The sequence below is a fragment of the Tenebrio molitor genome, chromosome 6 (assembly GCF_963966145.1).
Source record: "Tenebrio molitor chromosome 6, icTenMoli1.1, whole genome shotgun sequence".
Lineage (NCBI taxonomy): Eukaryota > Metazoa > Arthropoda > Insecta > Coleoptera > Tenebrionidae > Tenebrio > Tenebrio molitor.
The window spans coordinates 1,768,398-1,791,430 of record NC_091051.1 but is presented as its reverse complement, the minus strand read 5'-3'; the positions used below and the strand labels follow the sequence as shown (position 1 = coordinate 1,791,430).

Below are 23,033 nucleotides of genomic sequence, written 5' to 3'. Positions count from 1 at the left end.
CCTAATGTGAAATGTCACTATCCCCAATTTTGCAAAATTTCCGTGTTTTGACTGCGATTTTCAACCGAAAGTTAATATCATGTTCGATCCCATTTTCGTCGAAAGTGCCCCCGCGAGGTGTAATCAAAGAAGTGGACCCAAACACGGGCGAGTTAAAAACAAGAAAAACGAACATCATCCCTAAAATCACTCTGGTGTCTGGGGATTCGGTGTCGGTTACCACTTTACAAGAGGCGGAAAAGCTGTCGAGACGTAGAGATTTAAAGTTGATCAAAATTGTGGATATTGATACGAAAACGGAAAGGCCGGTTTATCGAATGATGACGGGGGCCGAGTACCACGCCGAAGATCTGAAACAACGAGAACAACGCAAGTTAGAGAAACAGCAACAGAACATCAAGGGCGAGAAGGTGCTCTTGATCAACTCTAAGATCGCCCATCACGATCTCGAGACTCAACTCAGGAAAGCGCTTAAATGGATCAAAAAGAATTTCGAAGTGAGGGTAATAATCAGCGGAGCAAGCGGCAACGTCGAGACTTCGGTGAGTGTGACGTGAGAGGAAGAAATAATGTTTGAATTGATTTTTCAGGAGAAGGTGTACTCGGCCATTGACCAATATTTTAAAGCGGAAGAAGTTGACGCAAAACTGGTACAGAAGAGAAACAAGGGCGCCGACATCAAGTTTCAAATCATCCCCCCAAGGTACAAGGACAGGAATTACGACTTATGACTAGTTGTGGGGGTGTTAGGGGTGTTGATTCTTGTCAAGTATCTGATATGGTTAAAAATTTATAAAAAGCACGTCAAAAACAAAAAGCCGTCATGATTTTCGTAAATAAACGAGTAGGCTTGCGATTTTTGTACCTAAGACAATAAATTTGTTTCAGTTAAAGTTGTTACACAACGTGAGTTTTTATGTAGATACCTTTAGTCCTCCTTTAGTTCTTTGTTGCGATAATTTGTTTTAAAAAAATCGTAAGGAAAGAACGTAAGATAGAGACGTGACTACAACATCGAGAGGGAGAAGGTATATATTGTGTAATTTGTGCGCGTCCTAAAGATGCATTCTTTGACGCAACTGTTTTTTTTTTTTTTAGTTTTTGGCGATTTTCTCGAAAATGAGAAACGCAAGATAAAAAATGTTTCATACAAGTATAATATCATAAGTGGTGAAATTTTGTCACTTATAATCTCATAAGCGCATTAATTCTTTCCGGAAATTTTTTTGAGTGCGTTCCAACGACGTCGTATTAATTTAGGAGACGCGAAGACAAATTAGGACACAAACCAGTGGAATGGCCGTTCCATACGCACTAAAATCAATAAAATATGAAAATTCTACGCTCATTTTCGATATCTCTTTCTTCTTGGCTTCATTGTTTTCGCCTACGTCTTTGTCGTTCTCTATTTTCTGCTCTTTGTCGCTCAAGATCGTCTAAATTATCCATTATTGTAATATTTTTCTTATAATAGTTATTTATGCATTAAGAGCATAATTTTACATTTTGCTGCTCGCATCGTCATATTGATGCCAGAGGCGCTAGCCGAGGGCATTAAGACGATAAGAGCAGCAAAATGCAATTTATGCTCGTAATGCATACAAAATTTTATGCGCTGCCCTCAAAAACTGAAAAAACCAACACAAAAATATTAATTTAAACAAAGTAGCCGAAGATTGATAATTTTTCCAAACTACCGTAACTATGAAATTTTGTAAACAAGTGGCAGACATTTGCTTTTGTGTGCAAAAGATTTTTCACTTTAGCTGAAAATGGTAAGAAGACTACACAGTACACTGAAGATGTTTGTCCCGCTTACTTTTTTGAAAAATCCAACAACTACAAGTCTTCGAGTTTGTGGAGTTTTTACTCTATGTTAAGAAGCACCTTGCTAGTAAGAAATGGCATAGACATATCAGCAAATACTTAAAACTTCAAGCATATTTAAAGCGACAATGTGATACTTACAAACCTAAAAAGTCAAAAGTCCTTTCAAAAAGCGAAATTGACAAATTTTTTACGGAAGCACCAGATGATACGTATTTAATGATCAAGGTAAATTACTTTGTTGCTTTTATATTTCAATAGTTAATTTGTAATTATTCTAGGTTGCTGTAATCGTAGGAATTGCCGGTGCTTGCAGATCGCAAGAGTTGTGCTTTTTAACAACAAAAGAAATTGAGGATTTGGGCTCTGCGATACTGATAAGACTAACTGAAACGAAAACAAAAGTATCAAGACGGTTTACTATAATACAAAATGAGCAAAATTTCTTAGGACTTTTCCGCAAGTACTTTGTTTTGCGGCCTCTACATACTCAACATAATCGATTCTTCATTTTTTACAAAAATGGGAAATGTTCCACGCAACCCGTAGGCAGAAATACGTTTGGAAACATTCCATCAAAAGTAGCAACATATTTGAACCTTCCCGACCCCAAATCTTATACCGGACAGTGTTTGCGTCGCAGTTCCGCTACTTTACTTGCAGATTCTGGTGGAGATATTACAGACTTAAAACGTCACGGAGGTTGGCGTTCTGGTACAATCGCAGAAGGATATATAGAAGATAATATTCAAAACAAGCTCAAGATGGCCGCAAAAATTCAAGGGAAACGTCAACATGAAAAAACAGTAGTCCCATCAACATCCAGTGCTTTTTCAAATGACTACACTGAAGAATCGGAGGATAAGAAAAGTAAAGGAGTTTCCATTCTTCAGACAAATGCGGAGTTGAACATTCAAAATCGACAGAATCAAATATTTTCAGAAAAAATCAATTTACCTTCGATTGTAATTAATACCGAGTGACTATAAATGATTGAAAATTATTTTGTTATGTTGGTAACACATTTGAAATCTTTAGTTGGCGACATCGTTGGCATGACACACGTAATTTTTAAAATTGAAACAAACGTCAAAAAAATCTAAATCGACAATGTATTTCGTGACTTAACCTAACCTAAATAGAAATGACTGACAGATAATGCACGACAAGACTTGCACTACCAACTGCATCAGTGTTGCCAATCCACTATTTTCTTTCAATCATTTATAGTCACTCGGTAGTTGTAACAATGCTAAAGTAGAAGTAAATTTTTCGTTTAATTAAATTGTTACTTTATTAAGAAATACGCAATTTCATGTAATTGAATTTTCTTTGGAGCATAAAAATTACGCCAATGCTTTAGAGCACCGTCGTCTTGATGATTGACATATTTCACTATACATCTGCCTGGGCGAAGCTTTAGTGCCTGTGATCTCCACGGCGCCACTTTAGGGGGAATGTCACTAAATAATCATAACCTCACAAACAAATGTAATGAATTCAGTAAAGTTGTCAAAGTGCAATGTCAAGAGTCTAACAGTTTAAAAGTAACTTTAATAACAAAAATTTTATTAATTTAGTTGATGCTACTTCTGTTTGGTGTTCCTGGTTTTTAGTATTTTGCTGTTAGTGTTTATGAACTGGCTTTTTTATCATATTAGAACTGATATTGCGGTAAAGGCAGCAACAACAAGTTCCGTTAGTTGTAAACCTATTTCTGGAATAATATTAAAATTGTAATCTCAATCTTGGATTTGCAGTGGGTACATTATTTCCTAAGCGGGTCATTTCAGATGAAGATGGGTCCATAACAAAACAATTATATTTGCTTAATTAATCCGTGCCATTCTTGGTGGAAATGAATGGAAAGTATACTTTAAGTTTTGTACTTACAGTTTTGAATGTAATTATATAATTTTGGATAATTATTATTCTAGGAATTTGCACTCGCCACTGACCAAGATATTTTCAAAAAACGCGGCCCCGAAACTTTGTCCCTCCGCAAAACCAAACCAGTGGACCAGTGCGCAACATCTTGCTTCTGCCAATTTAGAATATCCAAAATGTAATTACAATTAAAGTAAAGTATCATTTATCACGGGACAACTACGTATGACTGCATGCATCATGCAGATACATGAGTGTGGAGTGTGGACTGCATGTCTAAATTGTCACGATGCACATGACGTTGTCACACACTTGATAGCATGACAGTTAGTTGCTAACAGCAACCCCCGAAAACAACCCCAAATGTCAGAATCATGAGAACAATAGGATTTTTCGCTCTACGCCCAGGCCGCTATAGACACTCTGACTATCTAGCAGGTCGTGCTTTAGAGCAATAAATTACCCTTTTATGCACTCTAATGAGGTAAATAAAACGGCCAAAATTGCTTGGCAGCGCATAAAATTAATGACAGGTTTTACTGTCAAAACTCAAAAGGGACGTGTCATAGCAACACAATGGTTTCGTGGGTACCGCCATATTGTGACACGAAACGGACATCTATTTGCATTATAATTATTCTAAATGATTGTAGTCCAAGTAGGCGTAAAAACTGAATGTAAAATTCATGGTTGCCGCTCCACCATGATAGACGCACTACATAGAAAAACATCAAAATGATGTAAATACATAAGTGAGTACACACCGTTGACACACAGGAGTTAATTGGGTGCAAAACAACTCAATATTTTTGTATTCAATCGTTAATTTAAAAAAAAATAAAATAAAATCCACATCACCGCACTTTTCACCTAAAAAATGACAATGACAGCGACAAAAATTGACAGTTCACTAAAAGCGGCAAAAATTTCATAACATGGGCATGGCCTGCTTCGACTACAATCATTTACAATAACTTTGTAGTATTAAAGATTTGACATCTTTGACAGCAAAAAAGGTCCACTTATTATTATTAATCACAGTTAGGTTGCCTACAAAATATTTCCAAGAAATGTTTTTGTTGTCTTGGTTATGGCTCGTTAACTAATTTTTCTATTGGTCATTAATGAGTGTCGTAGGATTTTCGGAAAAATTTTCAAATTGTACGAGAGTTTGTTGCATAGCAATTTATCGAGTGACATTTAAAAAAAAAACACGAGTCACAGACGAGTGATTTTTGATCAACGCCACGAGATAAATGGCAACAAACTCGAGTAAATCAATCGTAAAATTTTGCCAGACAAAATTTTACCAGGAATGATATTCGGAGGACTATTTCATGAATAAAACTACTTATTTTTAAATTAAATGAGATAACTGTCAAAATATTTAAAATGATAGAAGTCCGTTGACCGTTGCCATAGATGTAAACTTTGATCACTTGAAAACTGGCTTGGTTTCGATTTTGTTTCGTAAATATCCTCGCTCATTGGTTCTAAATATGAGGTGCAGGCGATAAAATTTTGGTAATTAATTTTACCGACTGAAATATTTTATTCATTGTTGAATGACGAGATGCTATTGTCCGAAATGTAAATGAATGAAATAGTCGGTATAAAAAAGCGCCCTGACGAGAGGAATCCAATGACGCAAGATTCGTCGCGCTATATTGCTTAATAAAGGAGCTATGGCCGTTTAAATTTTTTTCTTAGGCCCAATTTCATAATCAGGCCGTTAACGGCCTGTTTGTTAAAGTAAACTTTAAAATAAAGTCCACTTTAAGTAAGCACTAAAGCACAGTATAACACTAAAGTCAAATGCATTTCATAAAACGATAGCAGCATTTTTTAACTAAAGTAACCTTTATCGATTCCGACAACCGTCGAGCATTATGTTGGTACGCCTGAATCTTCCGTTGTTACTGTATCCACTTCTACGCGTCTTTGTTTCGTGTTAACCACGCGAGAAAGCTGTGTGAGAAAGTAAGGTTTTGTTTTGTGTTATTGTGTGGTTATTGTTAGCCACATTGTCGGTTTTGCGGGGTTTTTGCGTTTTTCTATTTATATTTTTCAATAATTATGGCTAGTGAACCAAAAGCTAAGAGAATGCGCTCTAATAATTATAGAAAAGAGAAAGAATTGTTATTGCTAGAAGAAATTAGCAAATTTTGATTTGATGTAACAAAGCCATCACAGTTGCTTTTGTAATCCGAAATCTGTCAAAGAAATCGAGATCATCATAGTGTTCAAAGTAATTTTTCCTTTGTCTGTAGACTTTCGTTCTTCTGACAAACAAAAATTCTTCATCTTCTGATGATGATGAACTTGATGAATTGTTTATTACGTCCATACTTTTTATACTAATCACAAATTTTAACACTGCAGACTGCACATCCAAGATGGCGAACTGTCATGTCTGCTCCACAGTGTCATTGCCATCTAGAACACAAAGCCTTAAGGCAGCAATTGTTTTTGATCGTGACGTCACAGTAAAGGCTTCATCGAAAAACGCATTAAACCTCCAGAATTTAATAAAAACAGTAAACTTTTTGGTTAGCACTCTTTTTTTTAGTAGAACGATGTGTTTAGGTTTTACAATTACTGCGTCGTGGAGTAAAATGCCATTAATAACGTGAAAATTGTCATTTACAAGTGAGGTTAAGTTTTTGTATTTATTGTTTTTGCGTAATTTTTACTTTGTGAATCATTTAAATAACACCAAATCACAACAAATGCTTCTTACGTCTTAATTATATGTGTAGCAAATATAGTTTCAACTATATATATATTCGTATGAAGAAAATTACAATTAAAATTCGAAATTCATAAAATAATTATGGTAAATTATGTTTTTAATTTGTTGTAGCCAATTTAGGGCGTCTTCGGTAAGTAGATGTAGTTTGGAGAAACCTTGCTGGAATTTAGTAAGGGGACATTCTTCCACAATGTGTTGGATGGTTTCTTTTTCTGCACCGCATTCACAAGAAGGGTTTTCACGAATGTTCCAGTGAAACAACATATTATTGCATTTGCCATGCCCGGTTCTAAAACGATTTAATTTACACCAGATTTTCCTAGGTAGGTCAAATCCTAAATTGCCCTTACAACGACTTGTAATCACGAAAATGTTGATAGGGTATAAAAATACTTCCCAGGTTTCAACGTCTCTTGCGATGTCCTATGAACAGTAAATACCCTATTATCAACTGAAACTATTATATACACTTGCCACCAAGCTTTTGCTTATCTCACAATTTTCCATAAGAATGATTAAAACACCGTATTTGATACTTTCTGAAAATGTAAACAAATGTCAAATTTTGACGTTTGGCCTTCCTCGTGACGTCACACGCTGTCTGGCTTAAGGCCTGGAGTTCGAGATGGCAATGACAGTGTGCTTACTTAAAGTTCCTTTAAATTATTTAAAGGCACTACAATGTCACTTTAAGTTAAAGGTACGTTAACGCTCCATTAAAATAAAGCCTACGATTATGAAACTGTTTCTTATACATAAAGGGACTTTAAAAATTTAAAGACACTTTAATTTTATTATGAAACTGGCCCTTAGGCAAATAAAAGAGAGAAGGGGGCGTAAGTACATGGTTTTTTTGAGACATTTTTTTTTCGCAAATCCGAACCAAATCGGGGTTAACTAAATGTTGAATTAAGAGATGGGGAGTCTTCCGGCCACAGAGCCACAGAGGTCTGGAAGCCAAAAAAGAAAACTTCAAAATAAAATTCAAGGTCATCTTACTCGATCCTATGTATAAGGAAAATACCTGCCCGCTTACCTGAACAAGAGTCCTTACCTCCCACCCCCAAGTTATTTGTAACTTATTATTAACTATCATTTCTTTTTCATTTTTATCATTCTGTACGTTGTACTAGAAGGTCGAAGGTCCGTTCAACAAGGCGCAACCCTTAGACAACGTCCAAGACAGATCCTCCAGCAACACCAGCGGGTCCACCACGTCATCAGGTCGGTCAGTTTTTTCAAAAATCTCTTCTTCTAACGTACGAGTATGTGATATTAGTCGTAGCTTGGCAATAAATTTGTTTCGTAACGGAATTCTCCCGCGAAGTGAACTTTAACGCTATTATGAATTTTGTTCCAAACTTTATGTTCATGATGTATATATGGAAAAAAGTACAAAAAGTAAATACCAGACGTGAAACAGTTTCAGATATCTTTGAAGGTGCAAAGAAAAATCATGCCATTTCTTCACAAGTGTTGGGTGAACGTTAATAACACAAATTTTAAAAGAGTATTGGTCCGAGCGGACGTTGGAGTTTTGTGGTTTGGAGAAGAAATGAAAATAAGATTCAACAGGGACACATTTGTAAGTCTCAATGGCACAGAGGCCATTATTCGTTTACTACATTCGCCGATAGAAGTTATGAAAATAACTTTGGACAATGAAGACCTTAAAGAGGAATTTTTCAGGGCCTTGAGCACCGTTACTCAAAAGTAAGCAAAAGCAAACAGTAGTTTTATTTTCGTGACGGTTGTTATATTTTTTCAGATTTCCACCATTTGATTTGTGAGGTTCATCTAACAGCGGAAGAGGCCAACAAAATAATTTACGTTATTTACGTTGTCATTTATAAATAAAAATAAATCTTAATATCTTAATGTGTTATTGATATTGGTTTATATTTCTCCTCCAATTCAGTAGGGCGAGTCGTAAAAAATGTGGTGCTAGTCTCAGCAAGCTGAAGTAAAATCACTGCCCTTTTAATTATTTCAGTCAGTTTTAAAGTAATATTAAAAAGGGATTATCTATGTTCAAGAATTCATCATCCATTTTTTTTTCTGCTCTGGACTCGCGATTGACCAAGCTCACAGTCAACTTGAGACGACATTAAAAACATTTTTCGTTATGTCAGTTATGTTTATGCCATTACAAAAATGAACCTTTGATGGTAAATTTCAAATTTGCCAAATTTCATTGTTACCAACAGATTCAGTCATTCTTAATCACGTCGTATATTAAATAGAGTTGGCTCCATATTGGTTCCTAGGGGCGTTTGTCCGATGGTTAATTGGCTGCACTGTTATTTCCAAAATTGTTATTATCTGCGTTTAAATAAAATTTCTCATTAACAAAATGTCTCTAGAGTGAAAATAAAATGTAAATATTATGTTAACTGCTTGCATTTATTTCATAAAGTTTGTGGCAACCAGGTTACCAACTCAAATTTAACTCTCAAAAACTCCCCTATGAACCAGGATCGAGCCTACTTTCTCTTATATACCACTCTAGCCTATGAGTTTTAAATTAGATTGACAATTACTGTTGACAACTTGATTTGAATTGTCAAAGTGACGCTTCAAAATTCAATACCAAATATAAAAGGCTGAGTTTACAGTTGTATCCAAGCCGGGGGAGAACACTTTAAACATTTTCTATGATCGTCCAATAAAACTGTATTATTTTCTAGCGCTTCGCTTCTTTTAAATTAAAACGATTAAACATGAGAACCCTAAACGTCAATAAAAAACGCGAATTTAATTTAAAAGTCATAGCTCACTTTAATTATAGATACCTAATTCAAAATGATCTCATGGTATTTGTTTTAACAAGTACCGCGTGACTATAAATGATTGTGATTTTTTTTCATAGGTTGGTGATACAGTGTGGTCAAGAATGACTGAGTCTGTTGGTAACAATGAAATTTGGCAAATTTGAAATTTACTATCAAAAGTTCATTTTTGTAATAGCATAAACATAACCGGCATAACTAAAAATGTTTTTAATGTCATCTCAAGTTAAAAAATCCGGTCAGTGCCAATTACGTGACAAAAAACACCAGTACTTTTCAATTGTTTCATTGCCAACAGACTCAGTTATTGTTGATCACGCTGTACTCGCCCATTTGACACAATTTATTAAGGCATAAAATGTCAAAATAACGTACGTACGCCAATGTGTTGATTAACAAATCAGGTTTGCCAAAGTAATTTTTGAAAAATGTTCCTAATCCTAACTTAAGAAAAAAGTCACATTAATTTATAGTCAACAGGTACAATAACAAGTCTTGTCATACCAGATGGGATATTTCATTGTTAAAAATTAATAGCGCCGATGATGACGCACAAGTGTCCATTGGAAAAAAAAATGTAAATGAAAGGTATCGGCACAGAGATCGTAACATCTTTAGGCGTTTGTTTTGAGAATTTCCAGCTTTATAATAATAAAGTGTCGATTGGCCATCCTATCCACATTGTTGATTCAAAACTTCCCATCCCCTGAGATGGTAAAGACTTCTTGGAAAAACATAAAAGCGTCATAAATTTTTGCAATTCTGGCTTTACAAATAACGACAGACGACGAAACCTTTTTATTCTGCATAAGCCAAATGTTCCAAACATCCATCATAAACTAATCTCTCAAGTAACGATTTCGCTTAGAACGGAATTTACAATCAAATTCAGGTAAAATTTTCGGGACACAAAAACTTTGTTTGCAAAAACGAATGGTCGACGGCTTATACAGGGTTATTCTAAATGATTGTAGTCGAAGTAGGCGTGAAAACTGAATGTAAAATTTATGGTTGCCGCTCCACATAAAAAAATCATCAAAATGATGTGTTAAATTGGGTGCAAAACAACTCAATATTTTTAAAATTGATTGTAGAACAACTCAATATTTCTGGATTCAATCGCTAATTTAACAAAAATAAATAAAATTCTCGTCACCGCACTTTTCACCTAAAAAATGACAGTGACAGCGACACAACTGACAGTTCACATGAAAGCGGCAAAAACGTAATAACATGGGCATGGCCTACTTCGACTACAATCATTTAGAATAACCCTGTAGATACCGTGCGATCAACAATTACTGAAGTAAGGATCGGCTATGACTTTGACAGTGTCAGATTTTTCGTATCTTTGCTAACTCAGCTAGAAACGTCAAACAACTGTCACTGTTAATCAAATTTTAACGCAAAAATGGTTTTTACTTCAGAACGTACATGAACCTTACTTTCGGAATAGTGTTTTCAATAACGGATAATGGACATACAGGGGTTTTGCCTGTTTGGCCGAGTTTCGGAAAAAATTTCCAAAAAATTAAAACAGGTACCGAGCCTTTAAATAAACTCGGAATTAGAGTAGGCTTTGATTTTATTATGAAGTTGGTAACATGGAATTTTTAAAGGCACAGCAGTAACCTCGGACAGCACAATACACGTGTTTCAACGTCTATTATCTGCCGTTAATAGAGAAAATATATAAATCACAGCCTACTCTAATTCCGAATTTATTTGAAGGCATGGTAGGTATAGTTTGTCTCAATTCTAAATTTCCACCACCTGTTGAATTATGTTGGCAAAATAAAAATATTTCTAAATTGGGGATTCTTATAACCAAAGTTGGCAATATAATTATTTTATAAACATGATTCGAAAACATTAAAATTAGTTCATAAGTTTATTTTGCTTTTACAATTTCATTTTCTACCTACTTACTTGCTGCATTTTAAAAAAAGTTTTCATTCTTTTCCTTTATTCTAAAATTTTGAGTCGTAAAAACGGTGATTGACAGATAACCTAACAAATACAATCTGACGCATTTTTCACCAAACAGTGTTGCCGGTTGTATTTCCAACGTAGAATGCAGTGTTGGTGGAAATTTAGAATTGAGACAGACTTTATATGCAACCGAAAATATAGAGCATCCGAACGTCTGAACCTCAAGTAGATTTGGACATACGTCCAAAATCTCAAAGGCTTCTTTGATCTAAATAATTGCTGATCGCACGGTATATCCCAAATGGCATTGTAAAAGGCGAAGACGAATATTGCCAATTAAGAGTAATAAATTGTTTGGAAATACCCTGAGAAATAAAAGTAATTGATAAAAATCAATTTAATAATTGTTTTATTTCAAACATACTACTGACAAAATGGCCAACGGTGCAAGATTCATCGCGATATGTTGCTACGGCCGTTTAAAAATTCTTGGGCGAAAAAAGAGAAGAGAGAAGAGGTTTCTTTTCGAGAAAGTCATTTTACTCGGCAACTGTAGAATCCTTTGTACAAGGAAAATAGACTACTTGACCGTTTTCTACCTGGGGAAGGGTCCTTGCTTCCCACCCTCTACCCTCAGTTAGTTTGTAACTACCACTCTTTTTTAATTTTTATTTATTCTGTACACTCTACTAGAAGCAGGGGGTGTGCACTCTCACTATTTCAAGTAAAGTTGAGATTAGTTTGGCCTCGCGTCGTAAAGGTTGCCAGTGGCGCTAGTGTCGGAAAAAATTACAGTTACCTTTACCATATTTGACTTGAGATGTGGAGAGAGGTGTGACTGGTGTGAGACTGTGGTGTGAGATGTTAGTTACACATTTGGTAAATTGTGAGGTTAAAATCATTGTTGTGATATAAAACAACTAAATAATATGTATAATAAGAGCTGCAAATTTTCTTTGTTATAAATGTATAGAAAATGGTGCGTTGCTATCGCCAGAGAAGAGCTGATGGTTAAAATTCTGACAGTGCAAAAATATTGCTGGGTTTGTGATATACACTTCGATGAACAATCCAAATCTCCAGATAGTCCAAACTGACCATATCCGAGTCCCGACCTATCCATTGCCGTTTAACTGACGGAATGAAGTAGAGGTGAATCCGATTTAAAATGTGTACCGACGAGACCGATAATGTTATATTAATTGTATATGTATCATGTATTTGTAATACGTTTTTATAACAATACTAATTATTGTCTACATTTCTTTGTTTTCTTTATTTTATTTTGAGTAATGTTCCCCTTGTTTTGAAGGTCAAGTGTGCAAAATTTCATCAAAATCTGAGTAAAACTGTAGATTTGCATACAAAACAAACATTCAAACAAAGATCAAGTTTGGCGCGGTTTTACGGAACCTTGGCGACGCTAGCGACCACGCGAAAAGCGATGGAAGGTAGAACTAAACCCACTTATGTTGTTATTGGCAGGATATACCCAATATATATCTTTAGTCTGTGACTAGAAGCCTACTAGAAGGTCCGTTCAAGAAAGCGCAATCCCTAGACAGCGTTCGAGACAGATCCTCCAGTAACACCAGCGGGTCCACCACGTCGTCAGGTCAGTCTGTGTCTCTAACTCTCTATTCCCAGCTTCTTACAATTCTATTCACCAAATCCAACACGGTTCGGTTCCCACTAAGATCCATCATTCAAACTCACTCATATACTCCATTCTTTATCTTGGTGAGTGGTCGTTGGGAAATTTTCAGCCGTCAAGTTGAATTTAGGGATTTTTAAAAGTTCCAATGGAAAAGTGCGTTGGTAGTTGTTGAAAAATATTCAAATATTACAATAATGTACTTACAGAGACGCCGCAAAGTCTTTCTATTTATTATTTTCCTGGTTAAATTGCTCATGATTCATATTGACCGAGACCACCGACACATAACCTCAAACGTGTCATCTTCATATCGCATCGTTCTCTAAAATTTGGTCCGGTTTATGGTTTAAGAATTCGGTTAATTTCTCACACCCAAACTTCTTTGCAATATTGCCCGGCACGGGACGGGAATAATGTTCGGTCGAGGGTCGGATTGACCGACGACGGGCGCCGATAATTTTCATATCGGGAACGGTTAAATTTAAGAATCGATGTGTACGGCTTATATATTTACATTTCGCGACATAAGATTGTCAGATTTGGAGATGAGTGCTTGACGAAGATTCTGAATTCGAATGACAGCGATGACAGTTAATATTTGATTTACACGACACACAAATTTGGTGGAAAAAGTAAAACTTACAAAGCTACCCATGGCTTGCTTGATCGCATCGACCACTCACCAAGATAAAGAATGGAGTATAATTAATAGTTTATTTGACGAGTTCGTGTGTAAATTGGGGTTTCGTTTCACTCGCGTTTTAAACTGGCGCACTCGTGCCAAAAAAGCCCAATTGACACACGAACGAGTTGAATACAACGTTTTTTTCTTTGACGAGCCCCTTACAGGCTCCAAATCGCTTGAAATCTTTAAAATTAGCTTGACGTTTCGTTCTGACAAATTCTGACATTTATCAAAATCCGTTCACACAAGAGAAAATACTAAAATTCTGACAGTGTCAAACACAAAATAACATTTAAGTTATTCACACATTCTGAAAAGGGGGTTGTCATTTAAAATGGTGATGACGTCTTTGCGCAAAAACCAATCACGTTATTTAAACAAATTGCACTCCACTGGATGGCATTTTTAAATAAAATCACATACACTTCATTTTACGAACTCAGAATGCCGTTACGTCATTGTCTATATTTGGGTTAGTCGACAGGATTTTCAAAAACCTCTTCTTCTAACGTATGCGATATTAGCGTGGCCATAGTCGTAACGGAATTCTCTGGCGAAATAAACTTTAACGTTATTATTAATTTTGTGCCAAACTTTATGGGAACAAAGTACCAAAAGTAAATATGTACCAGAACTGAAACAGTTTCAGATATCTTTGAAGGTGCAAAGAAAAATCATGCCGTTTCTTGATGAGTGTTTGGTGCACATTTATAAAGGACATTTTGCAAGAGTTTGGATCCGAGCGGACATTGGAGTTTTGTGGGTTGGAAATGAATTGCAAATAATAATAGGCAAGAACACAACTATAAGTAACCGTGGCCGTCATGCCACTATTCGTTCACCAAATTTGCCGATAAAATATATGCTAATACATTTCCGAAATGTAGACCATAAAGACCAATTTTTCAGGGCCTTGGGTTACGTTACTCAAAAGTAAGAAAAACCAAACAGTAGTTTTATTTTTATGACGGTTGTTATATTTTTGCAGATCTTCACCATCTGATCCACCAGGTTCATCTAACAGCGGAAGAGGCCAATAAAATAATTCACGTTATTTACCTTCTCATTTCCGTTGTCGTTTATAAATAAAAATAAATCTTAATATCTGATGTTAATGTGTTATTGATACCTACTCGTTTATTTTTCTCCTCCAATTCAGTATGTTCAGTAGGACGAGTCGTAAAAAATGTGGTGCTATAGTCTCAGCAAGTTGAAGTGAAATTACTTGACTTTTAATAATAATTAATAGTTATTTATTTAACGAGTTCGTGTGTGGCATGAGTTTTAAACGCGTTTTAAACTGGCCCACTCATGCCAAAAAAAGTCCAATTTAAAAACGAACGAGTTGAATACAAGGTTTTTTTGTTCGACGAGCCCCTTAAAAGCTCCAAATCGCTTGAAATCTTTAAAAGTAGCTTGACGTTTCGTTTTGACAAGTTGTGACATTTATCAAAATCCGTTCACGCAGGAGAAAATTCTCAAATTCGACATTGTCGAACAAAAAAGTAATATCAAAAAGGAAACTATCTATCTACCATTGGTGGACATTAAAAGCTGGGACGTCCAAAAATTTTTCATTGTGTATCAAACTTTAGCTTTGTTACAAATTGTCAGATTAACTATTGTCACATTGACATCACATCTTTGCAATCAACTTTTACCCCGTGGAGTTTCAATGTTTTTTTTGTTACCTACCTGTTTTGGCCACCAAAAAAACCCATTCTGTGAATAATTAACAACTATTTAATTGGGAAAACAAATAATATCATTCAATATGAAACAAACTGAACTTTATGGTTTGACAAATAAACCTCATTCACCCCGTCATAATTTTTATAACCTTTTCGTAAAAAAAACAAATTTAACCGATAAAAAATTTGTAATTTTTGACTTTATACAATTGTCATCTTGTCCCAGCTTTTAATGTCCACCAATAGGTACATAATATGTTCAAGAATTCATCATCCATTTTATTTCTGCTCTGGACTCGCGAAGGTTACCAAGTTGACCACGCTTAAATACAAAACTATAAATCATTCGGCTGAATTAAAAATATTAAGTATAATCTTGTCAAAAATAAATTACTCCCTATGATTTAGGGATATTCGTTACAAGCTCAGGCAGTAAAAAGTTTTCTATGGTTGTCAATAAAACTGTATTATTTTCTAGTGCTTGATTTCTTTTAAATTAAAATAATTAAACATGAGAACCCTAACCGTCAACAGTGTTGCCAATCTAATTTAAAAGTTATAGCCTGCATTAATTATAAATTTAAATGATCTCACGGTATAATCTTCTAAAAATATTTTTTTCTCAAATTGGCACCTCCGTTTCCTAAAATATTGCACAGATCCACTAAAAACGATTCAACTGTCTGGACTGTCTACATTTTATACACAAATATCCGACCGAGAAGCATCCATAGAAATTCATTAATTTACAATAGCAATGACGTTAATGCCCCTTGAAATTACCTGTACAATTTGACAGTTTACGTTTCAGTAATTACGACGAACGTGAAATAACAAGAATGTAATAAAGCATTGTGAAGTGTAATTTTCCTGAGCCAATTTAATTCTTTTTCTGCGTCAGTCACGCATCGCTCCGGCTCGTTCGTCTCATTTGTTTTGGCAGTTGTGAGCGCAGCGAGGATGTGACGACGACTGACGGCGAGTTTGTGATCTCGCTGAAACGAATCGAGCAACCGTCGGATGCGGTGATGGGGCCCTTGTGGTTGCGCCGTCGATAATTGCAACCGACGATTTAATGAAAACACAAAATCCGGCATAAAATTGATAATGAGTTTCGGAATCAATGACAGTGTGGGACATGCTTAACACCTGGTAGGCTCAAAGTTAATTATTGACACATTGTTTCGATCTTTTAATAACGCAGTAAAACTTTACCTTTGGATTGTTACTCTTCTAACTCAACAAAATACCAATGTTTTAATTTCATCTTTATTCGTTGGTCGGAAGGAAAAGAGCAAAAAGCCAATTAGCGGTCGGTTTTACGTCTGAGGGTCGCACATGATGGTGTCAGTTAGTTATTGGTGCCTCTGGTGCGTCCTGGTGCTAGCCGACTCGGTCCATACTTGGAGTAACAGTTTGAACATGTACTGGCCAGGTAAGAAACTCCCCAAGATAACGCCTAATTGACCACCCATTTAATAAATCTATGACGAATAATTGATTGGCTGTACGATTTTACAGGCGGTTTTACTTACATTCGATTATTATAGGAAAATTTTATTCGGCGCGACAAATCGTGAAACACATATTTTGAAAAAGTGTCATTCAAAGAAAATTTCGTTCTTGATAACATCAAGATAATGTGAGACTTTGTCATCACCCCATCACCTGACCCGTACCCACGTGAATACTGTTGGAGCATGTATCTATTGTTTGTTTTGAGAATTTCTTGGAGGTAACCGTCGCGGCTACGAAGAGTTCGGCGCCCGGATCGTCGGCGGCATCGACGCCACAATCCTGGAGGCCCCTTACCAGGTGTCGGTGCAAGAAGAGGGGTACCACTTCTGCGGCGGGGCCGTGATCACCGCCGTCCACATCCTCACCGCCACCCACTGCACCGAGGAGAAGGACGCCTCCGTGCTGGAGATTCGCGCCGGCTCCACCTTCAAGGACTACGGCGGGGTGCTGGTGAAAGTCCAGATGATCATCGAGCACCCCTACTTCGACACCGACAGCGTCGACTTCGACGTGTCCATCTTGAAGCTGGCTCAGCCGCTCAACTTCACCGACTTCATCAAGCCCATCCCGCTGGCGGAGCCGTGGGACGAGTGGCCCCCCGGTACTTTCGGTCTCATCACCGGCTGGGGGGTGACGAAGGAGGGGCTGCCGTCGTCGGCCCCGCGCAACCTCCAGGCGGTCTACCTGCAGATCACCAACTTGGCGGACTGCGTCTTCGTATACGGTGCCGAGAAGCTAACGGATCGGATGATGTGCGTGTGGTACCAGGACGGAGGACGGGATTCGTGTCAGGGCGACTCGGGGGGACCCTTCCAGGTTAACGGCGTCCTGGTGGGGATCGTCTCGTGGGGGAGCGGGTGTGCAAGAGCTGGCGTTCCGGGGATCTACACTAAAGTATCCACGGTCAGAGACTTCATAGACCAAGCCCTTCAGTACTAATTTATCACAGGACTTCTGCTTTTTGTAGTCCCTTCTCTCTGCGATCTTAAATAAACTAAAATTTGCCCGCAAAGGTGGATAGATGGAGTTGGAGTCAGACGCATCGATACTTCACCCTGTATCTTTTAGAAAAAAATTTTTTTTGTCGGAATTTCTACGTTACAGCAACCGCCACGCTTGATTTAACATAATAAAAAAACTACATTCAATTTTTGATCATTTTTATTTCGTTGCGCAACCACAGACAATCTACAATAATTGAATCATCCATGGTACGCCTAAGAAAAAATCAATCACATTATAATTGTATTATATGATTTATTACCAGGCAATTGGAATAAAAAATGTCGATTCATTTGTAACAATATAATCTTAGCTTAAATTGTCTTTCCATAGATACAAAGTTTCCACTTTGATGACATTTTATTGAATCCAGTCGGCTGACGCATACACCATATATAGTGACTTACATGTGATAAAGTTGTTGAGTTGGTAACGCTTTGACACTGCTAAATATTCCTAAATCAATAAACGCTGATAAAACAGATTACAAATTCAAAATAATGCAACAGTCGACAAAACCACACCTACAAAAACTGCATCTCTCTGTCATTACAAGTATAGGGTAACGTACACTTCTTCTCTTGTTTGCGGGGCCCGCACGGCTGCCCGTCCTTGCTCGGGTACACTTTTATCATCCTCGTCCTCTGCTGCACCGCCGAAGAGCCGCAATTCCTGCTGCAAGGCGACCACTCACTCCACTCCCCCATCACACAGTCCACCCTCCTGTGTCCCGGTGATCCGGGCTCGTCGCCGCACGACGGTCTGCAATGGCGCCGCCTCTGCAGAACTGCGGGACAAGATCGTCCCCCGTTTCGGGGGTGGACCTGTATCGTGCGCTTCTTCAGTTGGTACCCGTCAGTGCAAGCTTCTGTGGCAACGCACTCGCTCCAGCCGGACCACCTGCTCATCTTGCAGTCGACGACTGGACCGTACGAGGGTCCTTCGGTTACCAAGACCTGACTCTCTGAAGACAACACATCTCGCGTGTCTTCTTCGCAAGCGGACATCACGCACTCTCGAGTTTCCGAGCAGGGCTCCTCCTGGTTCTCTTCGTTTTCTTTGTCCGGTTCCATCTCGTCCTCGGTGTTGGCTTCGGCTGGACAGTCTTTACCTGGTCTGGTTTGCACTCCTTGGCCACAACTCACGCTGCACTCGCTCCACTCTGGCTCGGCTGCACTCGTCGAATTCTCTTCGCTTGTCTCGCACGGTTTCTCGTACAGCTTCTGTCTCGTGATGATGAGTCTTGCCATGGGCTTCATGCGTTCGCCATCTTTGTCGTAAAAAGGCGACTCTTCGTTGTCCGTTGTGATCATCTTGACGGCTTGAGGAGGCGTCGAGGGCGCATCTGGAGACTACTCGACTCAAACTCTTCCCCACTCTTCATACTCACTTACTCACATTGTATGACACACCGTCATCTGTTCCAGCGTCCCAAGGGTACAAGTTCAAGGTACGCGAAGCGACCCAGCTGCAGTTCTTCGTACACAACTCCAAATTAGCCACGCCCACGATCCAATCCGGCGACGGAATTATCTTGGAGACTAAAGAAATCAAATGGTTCTCTTTATCTACTCTAAAAACTGTGTAAGAAGTCCCTGTAATGTGCGGGTAAGACAATTCTCGAGCCTTGATGATGGTACGAATGTCGTCACTCTAAAAACTGAAAGTTTGGTGAAGTCACAACGAAACAACTCTCACCTTGATCATCTCTTTGAGTTCTTCTTCGAGTAAAGTTGTGTTGCCTTCTTCGGCCAAAAGCTTGAGTCCCTCGCTTGCGACTTCGCCGTAACTCCAAAACGACCTGGAGTATTTGTGGGACGCCCCAACAACGTCGCTCAGTTTGGTGGTCCACATGTTGGCAGGGTAGTCTTTAGGGTGGGTGTTCCTCGACCAGAGACCTTGAAAAGCGATCTACACCACCAACTAGATTTCATCTTTCGACATGATCTACCTCGTATTTGGCCTCGTCGCAAGCGCAACACTCTTCATAGAACGGCGCTTGGACATCTTCGTTCTCTTCTTCCTCGCAGAGAACCTTCGTCAGGCCGCCATCGTCAGCAAACCAACTGTCGCTAGACTCGAAGACTGTTGCTTTGATGGCGACGCAACCGTTCCCACTAGACGGGGCCCTCCACAACATCTACACCGCTCCAATTCTTACTCAGTCACAACTCCACTCTCTTTTACTTACGCTGACGTTGGATTTGGCCAAGGTGTTGGTTTGGATCACCGCATTGGGGCACTTCGGCGTGAACGTCGTGATCGTGGGGTCGATGGAGCTGAGCTCTCCAGTCGAGACATACTTGAGGGCGTCCGTGGGGTTCTCGGGCTCCACCACCAGCATGAACTCGGTGAAGTAGTTCACAACGGGGTTAGACGGATTTGATTTGAGGATCACTGCAATTTTAGCGTCTCGCACCTGTTCCCACCGAATTCTTTCACTTACCTGAGTACACCTGTCCAGGTGAGTAGCTGTCCGGACTTCCTGCAATTTCGATGACGTACTTGTCCACGTTGGCTTTGGGTTTTTCTGCCTTCTTGGGCGTCCTGTCGCAAGTGTGGCCACGTGAAGGGGCCACGAGGAGGAGTGCGATAAGACTGGCGAGCTTCATTATGCTTCTAGAACATCGTGCGTCCAGTTATCTGCGGAGATAGAGCGATGAAGATAAATTGGACGTGACGATGATTACGAATTTTAATTTGGATGAAAGCCAGAGGGGCTGATGTGTCGAAAGAGTGGTACATTTTTGTGGGGTCAATCTTGACAAATTGATAAGAGTGTTAATAATAGAATGAAGGAAAATGTCGTCCTTGTCCCTACAGTGTGATTATGAGACAAAACACGAAGACACATGTTATAAACTACAAAATGTCTATTGTTCTTGCGTTATTTTACCTTCAACTTGTTCCTCTTGCTTTGCAATACAAAATTATAAACAAATTAATTTATAAAAGACCTCTGCTTTGACCAGAAACACTAGAAACGATCTTGAAATCTCTTGAAACACAATTATTACATGAAGAGCATCACTGTTAACCAATCACTGAGGAATTTACTAGAAACGCATCTTCTCTTGATTTTATATAATGTATCATGCGCAGTTGCGAATATATTATCGTTTAATTCTCATAAATATTATTGTGTCACAGTTTCGAGGAATTAATCTTTTCTTGTGATCAAAGTGTGGAAGAAAATTGAAAACAAGTACAAATTACGTTAATTCCGATTGTGACGGGAAGAATCCCGCGGTAACTTACTAAACAAGTCCTCCACTTCTCGAGCTGAACAGGCAAGTTCCTCAACGTCAAGTGCGGAAGACATCTGTGAATCATTCGCGGGTTATTAAACATTTCGGCTTGAATTATTCGATCAACAGCCTACAAGACAAGTGCTTTACCTTTTTTGAGTCCCAATAAAACAACTTCACGATTCGCCTGGCGTGGTCACGTCTGCGGTTATTACTAAAAGTTTTGGCTAAAAATTGCTTTGGTAATTGTGTTCTTCTACAAGACAAAGTGTTCCCTAAAGGTTGAGGTCCACGGTTTGGTCCATTTTGTTTCCCTACACGTTTATCTAAGCGCGTATTTGTCCTGTCCAAGGACACATAACACAATCTCTTCAATTTTTATCCAACTCAGTAATCGAGGTCTATACGTGGCAACTCGAGGGACCTCCAACGGTAAAGAATAAAAATTTGTCCAACAGTAATTAAGTATCTTGATTTACAGATTTCGTCTCAAAACAGTTTTTTTGAGTGTCTGTAGGACAGAGTAAAAGATGTGATGAAATATAACGTTTTTAATTTTGGAGACTTCCTTTTTAAATTTTTTCAAAGTTTAAACAGTTACATAACCTATTACGAGTAAGTCACCAAATTTTTTTTTACCATTTTATATTGTTAACCAAATTTCTCATTCGTACATCGAAAGATAATTTGCTTAATTTTAAAGATGTTGATTTGAAATTTTGTCAGCATTATTCGATAAAATTTCCCACAGAATCTTTATTTCTGATGAATCAACCTTTGGTATATCTTTGGAACTTTAAACGGAAAAGATATTATATTCGAGATTTTTATTTTTGCAATTTCTTTTTCAAAATTTATACAACTGCATACCCCATAAAAGAGAAGCCTTTTACATTTTCATAATCGTTTTCATTTTTACTCAAAATTTGTGTTAGAGGAATAAAAAAAAAATTATTTGAAGTTTTTTCAACATTTTTCCTTCTGAACAGGCCCTTTATATTTTTAATTTTACATTATTTAATATCTACGGCCGCGGCAATCCGGGGGAAAAGGTATATCGAAAGAAAATTTTGTTAATTTATTTTAAAATTATAAAATTTGATCCTGACATTTGGCCACCAACATTTATTCGATAAAATCCCCAACAAAATGGACGTCATTTTATTTCTAATTTTCCTGATTACCAAGTCTTACACATATTATAGCGCCTTGGTCTATCTTGCACAATTAAGTAAGGTAAATGATATATCCCAAAATATTTTCTTTATTTTTGGAAATTTGATTTTTCAAAAATACATAACCTCTAAAACAATCCTCCCACTTTTTATCTTTTCTATTAATGAAATTTCGATATTAAAGAGTAAATTCAGCTTAATTTATGACTTTTAAAAATTCGAAATGTCAATTCGATTGAGTACCATCCAAAACAAGCTCCTCTGACTCCTTTTACCGGGGGCCGAGACTAGCTGTGCTTCGCCTTACAAGTTTTTTATTTAATTACGGAGATAAAAGATCGTGGTGGAAAATTTGTTAACAAGACTATTAAGACTTGTGTGTTTAAAAATGTTCTTCGTGTAGGTAAGTATATCCCGTTAAACAATCTACTCCAGTGGTATAACCACTTTGTGGTCTTTTGCACACCGTCCAAAACAATAAATGAACAACATATGTGAGGACAAGTTCCCTAAAGGGACTTATTCAAATTGTATTTTCCGCTTGTTCTTTAAAAACCCTCCCTCCGTTTTTGCGAAGCGAATTTTTTTCAAAAATTTTTTCATCCAAGTCTAAAGACACAAAATGTTTTTTTAAAAAAACGGAACCTGCCTCAACGTTTTTGTCTGATCTCAACAAATGCCAATTCGAGTCGAAAAATAGTTATGCAATTTCGAGATAAATTTATTCAAATCAGATCAACGCCACGACGTTTTCGTTTTCCAATAAACCACCATGTGTTGGACTGTCCCAGGACCCACGTCAGGAAACGGATCTGCCGTCAATAAAACACGAGTTAACTCGACGGTGTCCAAGTCACCTAGTGCAAAGAG

The 23,033-nt window shown here is 37.7% G+C and overlaps 3 protein-coding genes and 1 long non-coding RNA gene across 8 annotated transcripts; 3 read left to right on the top strand and 1 right to left on the bottom strand.

The window, feature by feature from the left end:
- The first annotated feature begins 11 nt into the window (after positions 1 to 11).
- mIF3 (mitochondrial translation initiation factor 3) lies at positions 12 to 893 on the top strand. Its single transcript, XM_069051149.1, has 2 exons — positions 12 to 542; positions 591 to 893. The coding sequence occupies exons 1-2, from the start codon at positions 12 to 14 to the stop codon at positions 729 to 731; spliced, it is 672 nt and encodes a 223-aa protein (XP_068907250.1). The 3' UTR covers positions 732 to 893.
- A 4,650-nt stretch (positions 894 to 5,543) lies between these two features.
- On the top strand, positions 5,544 to 8,344 carry LOC138133291 (uncharacterized). Of its 2 annotated transcripts, XR_011160307.1 has the most exons (5): positions 6,603 to 6,789; positions 6,847 to 7,166; positions 7,600 to 7,690; positions 7,890 to 8,179; positions 8,235 to 8,344. It is a non-coding gene; the product is annotated as an uncharacterized lncRNA (long non-coding RNA). The 2 variants fall into 2 exon arrangements; XR_011160306.1 differs by lacking the exons at positions 6,603 to 6,789; positions 6,847 to 7,166 and adding an exon at positions 5,544 to 5,694.
- A 3,579-nt stretch (positions 8,345 to 11,923) lies between these two features.
- On the top strand, positions 11,924 to 17,886 carry LOC138133259 (trypsin-7-like). 3 transcript variants are annotated; one of them, XM_069051120.1, is made up of 4 exons: positions 11,924 to 12,802; positions 14,162 to 14,462; positions 14,518 to 16,655; positions 16,944 to 17,886. In XM_069051120.1, exons 3-4 carry the CDS (start codon positions 16,559 to 16,561, stop codon positions 17,675 to 17,677), a joined length of 831 nt encoding a protein of 276 aa, XP_068907221.1. In that variant the 5' UTR covers positions 11,924 to 12,802; positions 14,162 to 14,462; positions 14,518 to 16,558; the 3' UTR covers positions 17,678 to 17,886. The 3 variants fall into 3 exon arrangements, with proteins under 3 accessions (XP_068907221.1, XP_068907220.1, XP_068907219.1); XM_069051119.1 differs by having other exon boundaries at positions 11,939 to 12,802; positions 14,179 to 14,462; XM_069051118.1 differs by having other exon boundaries at positions 11,949 to 12,802; positions 14,173 to 14,462.
- LOC138133257 (spondin-1-like) lies at positions 17,882 to 22,977 on the bottom strand. Of its 2 annotated transcripts, XM_069051116.1 has the most exons (8): positions 21,139 to 22,977; positions 20,999 to 21,062; positions 20,187 to 20,383; positions 19,932 to 20,137; positions 19,692 to 19,880; positions 19,439 to 19,651; positions 19,139 to 19,393; positions 17,882 to 19,092 (listed from the first exon to the last, which is right to left on the bottom strand). In XM_069051116.1, exons 3-8 carry the CDS (start codon positions 20,350 to 20,352, stop codon positions 18,265 to 18,267), a joined length of 1,857 nt encoding a protein of 618 aa, XP_068907217.1. In that variant the 5' UTR covers positions 20,353 to 20,383; positions 20,999 to 21,062; positions 21,139 to 22,977; the 3' UTR covers positions 17,882 to 18,264. The 2 variants fall into 2 exon arrangements, with proteins under 2 accessions (XP_068907217.1, XP_068907216.1); XM_069051115.1 differs by lacking the exons at positions 20,999 to 21,062; positions 21,139 to 22,977 and adding an exon at positions 20,637 to 20,988.
- Positions 22,978 to 23,033: the final 56 nt, after the last annotated feature.